The 5,855-nt window shown below is 36.4% G+C and overlaps 1 protein-coding gene across 2 annotated transcripts in view; it reads left to right on the forward strand.

Moving 5' to 3' along the window:
* The first annotated feature begins 93 nt into the window (after positions 1-93).
* LOC106937595 (alanine aminotransferase 1-like) overlaps positions 94-5,855 on the forward strand; it is a 12,764-nt gene continuing 7,002 nt past the window's right edge. The window contains exons 1-8 of one of the 2 annotated variants that reach the window (XM_015019176.1): positions 94-1,063; positions 1,604-1,738; positions 2,281-2,370; positions 2,956-3,064; positions 3,654-3,787; positions 4,189-4,432; positions 4,517-4,596; positions 4,661-4,797. In XM_015019176.1, the coding sequence (XP_014874662.1) occupies positions 1,622-1,738; positions 2,281-2,370; positions 2,956-3,064; positions 3,654-3,787; positions 4,189-4,432; positions 4,517-4,596; positions 4,661-4,797 (911 nt within the window). In that variant the 5' untranslated portion in view covers positions 94-1,063; positions 1,604-1,621. Of the gene's footprint in view, positions 1,064-1,250; positions 1,739-2,280; positions 2,371-2,955; positions 3,065-3,653; positions 3,788-4,188; positions 4,433-4,516; positions 4,597-4,660; positions 4,798-5,855 lie in introns of those variants that run through there. The other variant, XM_015019185.1, reaches the window with a different exon arrangement.

Below are 5,855 nucleotides of genomic sequence, written 5' to 3' on the forward strand. Positions count from 1 at the left end.
TATTTCTACAGTGAGTTTGTGTCTGAAAGAGAAAATAACCTACCTGCCTGTGTGAAAATGAACAGATTTTCACCTAAGTTTACCTATGGGGCCCATATGTGTCTCAACTCACAAAGATCATGATGTGGACCATATCATGTCATTTGGGAGGTGAGAATGCCAAAAACAACAACGCCAAATAAAGTCAAAGCTGAAGAAATTAAATCCAGAAAGAGGACAGAGCCTTTATTTGGTAAAACAATTACAGCTATGAAATGAAGTGAGGATGATTATTTATCGAGTCAAGTATTGATTTAAGAAATTTGTTAATTATTTGATTACATGGTCTGAAGATTTCATCACACAGATGGAAATATGAGTGTTTACACATCCCTACCTGTTAACCTGTCAGAAGACTGCGCCGGAGCTTTAAGATAATACTAACAATTGTACCAGGGATGCAAAGCAGCTGAGTGATTTATTAAAACCACATATTTCTGCTGCTGTAAACAATTGATAACATTTCAGCTTCTGGTGACTTTTTATCATTCAGAAACCAGCATGTGCTCTAAAACTGGACTCGCCTCCAACCCATCAAGTCAGAAAAATGGGCTTTTGATGGTGCAAATGGTCCGGCAAAGAGATCAGATTATGTTTAATCTTTAACGCCAATCCTCCTAAATATTATTAACAGCTAAAGTTTTGACTCTTAATTTTTTGTCAATATGAAAAACTAAGAGATGCTCACATCTGATGCTTTTCTGTTTGTGATTTGGGTAAATTTTGCTACCTCAATATGTCCCTGATGTATAAAGCAGTACATACAGATGGCCTCCAAAAGATTGAAAAAAAAAAATCAGACAAAACATTGTCTAAAGTCCAGCTCAGACGTGTAAGTCCAACTGAAATAATTGAAAGGGTTATACATCAAACAAGTTAGAGATCAGATGAATATATAACTATGTATCAGCTAAACATTCATCCAATGTTCTGAGAACTGCAGTCCAGAGACCCTAACCAAGAACTCAATAGCAGCTATCAGACAAAATACATCGAGTAAAGAAAGCAGTTTCTGGAAATTTCAGTAAGTTAAATTTAAGTATTTTTTTAAAAAGACATTTTTAATATTATTTAAATTCAAGACCCACATGGTTAATTAAAATTAGATTTAAAGTTGTCATTGTTTTGAGGTCAATCAGTAAAACTTTTAGACATATTTTTATCAAGAATAAGTCAAATTATCTAAATTTCATTAGATTAGTTTCAAAAATTTTTTATCCATCATTATTGACAACAATGTATATTTAATCCTGTAGCCTGCGGAAGTTTTGCATAGTTGCATGTTATTCTTTTTTATAATTCTGGCACTCAAGTTTTTTGTTTTTGCATTTAAGTTGGCTTACTTCAACAACTTCCCACAGTATAAAGTGAGCTTAACAGCTGTTAAGTTTGAAACTATTTTTTTTTTTTTTGCAATAAAAATGATTAAACAAACATTAAATGGATGAATCTGGGAATGTAAGCTAATTACATTCTAAATTACAGTTAAACGTAATTTGGATCAGTTATGGCAAAGACTTCAAACCTTGTAAGAAACTTACGAAACAAAGGTTGTTTATCTTAGAAGTAGAAAAACAATCTGATGCATAAGCTGATGATGTCCCTGCAAGAAGTGAATCCCAGAGTGAGAGGGATCAGACTCTCATCTCAAAGTGGGCTGCATAGTCTGACTGAGAACAACACCAGAGACATCATCCAGGTAAGCCCAGCCATCTTGATAGGTATGGAAAATACAGTAAACCATTTTTTCCCCAGCCAAAGGCTTAATATGTCAAGACAAAGTAAAAAAAAAAAAAAAATCTCACATCATATGGTCAATAAATGATGAGATAAAAAAAGTGTCTCCAACAACTGAAAAGAAAAAGAAAACACAAATATAAAATCATTGCATCAAATCCTAAGAAGAGTCTCTGAAAACAAAAAAATAATTAATGTATTGCAATGGTCTAGTTAAAGTCCAGATTTAACCTGAATAAAGCATTGTGTTTGATACTGAAGAGAGTCCTGAGCAGAAAGTCATGTCTGGACATTTAGCAGAGGCACATCGTAAAGAAGAGTGGAACAAATGTAATCAACAATAATGTGTTTTTCAACATATTTGCTCCCAAGTGCAGTACAAGTGAAACCCTGAATATGAAAATTCCTCTCAATGCAATTAAGCCTATAATGGACTGTTGAAACTTTGAGGAAGGAGATGTATTTTAAAACGGATTTGCTGCCTTATACCATGTTCTCATGTAGGGGGCGCCACAATCCTTCAAGGAGCAGATTAACATCAGTTCAGGTGATCCCCAGAGAGCAGGAATGAAACCCATCTCATTTGTTCGCCAGGTGGGTTTTTTCATATTCCTTAAATTGATTCAGGCAAAAATCCTTTTTTAAATGTACTCCTAATGTGAACAATCCCAAAAGCATATATTTTGTCAGTGAGTTTCATCAACATCAATGAATTTATCAAATCTTTAGGAGCTCTAATGGTAAATATTATTTGGCCACCACAAGCCCTGATCTTAGTCCCATAGAAATTAGGCACAGCTGAAAAGGTGTGTTTGAGTGAGACAAGCTGACTCAGTCATAACAGTTTGTCAAGAGGAATGGACCAAAACTCCAGCAAACAATCACGAGAAGCTTCGGGAAGGACACCCAGAGTCATGTAGTGTAGAAGGAAAAAAGAAAATTATTTATTCTTGACTTTGATGAAAGAAACAAATTGTTTGAAAAATAATCTTCTTATTCTGGTATTAATCAAACAAAAATAATTTTGGCATTCCTAATTGAGAATAATGTAATATATGACAATCAGGAAATAATTATTTTTTTAAACAATCAATATCAACATCAATATCAACATCAACATCATGCATATGCCATATTTTCCTGCTTCAGTTCCTCTTTGAATTTGATGCCATTTTCTAGGTCCTGGCGGTGTGTTTGTGCCCTGAGCTGCTGAGTGACGAACATCTTCCTCTGGACGTCAGGCTAAGAGCCCTGAGGCTCCTGGAGGCTTGTGATGGTGAAAGTGTGGGTGAGGATTTGAAAAACAAAACAAGAACAAAACCGTTTTATTTCACATTTATTAAACCCAAATTTTATTGAGCTTTCTTCCTTGTGCTGACGAAATAAATGATGTAAATGATGATTTGCCCATCATTTACAGTAACTAACTAAAGCAGGCTTTAAAAGCTCAAAGTGCTGCAACTCAATATGTAAAAGTTAAAACACAGAAAAATAAAGAAAACTACTTAAACTAGTGGTTAAGAAAAAATAAATTCAATCCAGCAAGTTTATAAAGGCCAATTTATTTTTGTTGCTTTGCGTCGTCATCTCTCTCAGCTGCCAGAGACCAAATAAAAAGGAGTTTTATTTTCCCCATCTTGCAACTTCTAGTACATGATCAGATGAAACAACTGAACAATAAAAAATGTCATACTAGTATAAGTAGTATACACATAAATAAATTGTACATATATAAAACAACAAAACAAACACTACTCCGGAAAAAAATTGTTTACAGTATTATCCACCTCCGCCATCTTCTCATTATAGCACAGAATATGGATAAAGTTTTAATACTCTGTTTAATGAGTTAACTGATTGTTTATTATGATCTTTAGGTTCCTACACTGCCTCCTCTGGACTGCCTCACGTCAGACAAACAATCGCCGAATTCATCATGAAAAGAGATGAAGGTGTTCCTGCGTATGCTAAAAACATTTTTATATCCTCTGGAGCTCAGAGAGCCCTGATGGTGAGACAGAGATTTGTTTATGAGGAACTTTAAAAGGATATTGTAACAACAAACCTGACATAACCTGACATAAAGGAGAGGTGAGCTTCTGCAATTTTATTAATGTTTGCCCACATTTGAAAAATGGTACATTTGCAAATCCTAGTGTGGTTCCAGAAATGAGCAACAGGAACTACCTCAAAAGAAATTTAATTATTATCAAGAAAAAGCAAAGTAAAAAGACCAGGCTATAATATACATCAGTCAAAATTTCCTATTCCCAAGTCGGAAACTTCTGCTTCTCTATGAAGGAAATTAAAAGTACCTAACCAATCGAGTTATTAAAATCGAAGTAACAAAATAGTGGTTAGATTATTGCCTAAATTCCGATGGGAAAATAAAGTTTGTCTTTGTGTTTTAAGGTAATAGTAAAGCTGCTGTCCGGAGGGGAAGGGCGACTTCAGACTGGAGTGTTGATCCCTCATCCCTGTCCACACGGACTGCTTCCTCTGCTAGACGAGGCCGGGGTGATGGCCGTGCCTTACCGGCTGATAGAGGAGGAAAACTGGGCTGTCGACTTGAGTGAGCTGGAAAGAGCTCTAACGACCGCCAGAGGGCGCTGCGAGCCCAGAGCAATCTACATAAGCAACCCAGGAAACCCTACAGGCAGGCCTGCACACTTCACTGCACGCAAACCAAATTCAGCTCGTTATCAACCCTGAGGAAGCTGCTGCTGTTTTCTGTTTTCAGGACATTTGCAGGACAGGGAGTCCATAGAGGAAGTGATTGAGTTTGTATCAGCTGAGAGACTCCTTCTGCTGGTTGATGAGGTGATGATAAAATGTCTCCTCAGATTCAGAATAATATTTTGAGCTGTTCTGCTCTTCCTTCTAGGTCTACCAAGACAGTGTTTATGCACCAAACAAAGAGTTTATTTCATATAAGAAGGTTCTGTTTGAGATGGACGAACATCTGAGAGACACTGTGGAGCTGGTCTCCTTCCACTCTTTATCCTGTGCCTGTGTAGCAGAGTGAGTTTCTCTTCCCTTCCTCATTAGTTGAAATCAGATCTCAGAGAATCTCAGTAAAATATGGGGGATGATTTCCATACTACTGACTTAAAAACTAGTTTGGAGTTTTGAGACAAACTCACTCCAACTTTCTGTTTACATAAATGTTTTGTTTTATTTCTGTATTTGAATCTTAGTTATTTTTAAAATCTTTAGTTTATGGCAGGGGTGTCAAACTCAATTTCACTGAGGGCCACTTCAGCATAGTGGCCCCCCTCAATGGGCCACATTGACGGTACAAATCAGGAGTGCATCCCTGCTAAAACACCCCAGACAAAAGGTTGATTCAGTTCTGTAGAGGCTTATAATGAGTCAATGGTCCAGGTGTGTTAGAGAAGGAATCCATCTAAAGCTGCAGATGGTAGCTCTGGAAAACTAGACTTGGGCACCCCCAGCATAAATGTATGAAAATACAATGTTAAAAATAAATTAAACACCACCTCATATTGTTAAATAACTGATTTTATGTATTGAAGTTTTAAATATTACATTTGAGTTTCCATGGATGTAAAATTACTGCTCTGTTGAAAAATTACAATATTTAAATCAGTGTTTAAAGGTAAGCAAACAAATAATAAAAACAAGTCACATGGGCAGACATTATAGACTTTACGCAAAGATTTAGTCTCAGAGGCAACTGAAATCAATTAATTTAAAAAATCCTTTCTGAATATCATCTCATGGACTCTGAACTAAATGCGTCTTTCTGACCGGGAGCTGACAGCGTGTTGAAGAGTTATAGACCGGACACTTTGGAGCGTCTGGTTAGGAAGCGCATTACAAACCTTTGGTTGAAATGTAGTTTGTAGTCAATTCATGCTCAAAACCTATTTTAAGTCAATCATCGGCCTATAAAATGCTGGGGGGCCACATGTGGCCCGCAGGCCTTGAGTTTGACATGTGCATTACGCCATAGAACTGCCAATTGGTAATTGAAGTAAAGTAGCTTCGATTTCAAAGAAGTCTACATTGAAGTCGATTGGCAAATGAACCATCACAAAAGAGGAAGGCTCTTGTTG

This window comes from Poecilia latipinna, unplaced genomic scaffold (genome assembly GCF_001443285.1).
Source record: "Poecilia latipinna isolate Pla-1442-1.1 unplaced genomic scaffold, P_latipinna-1.0 Scaffold81, whole genome shotgun sequence".
Lineage (NCBI taxonomy): Eukaryota > Metazoa > Chordata > Actinopteri > Cyprinodontiformes > Poeciliidae > Poecilia > Poecilia latipinna.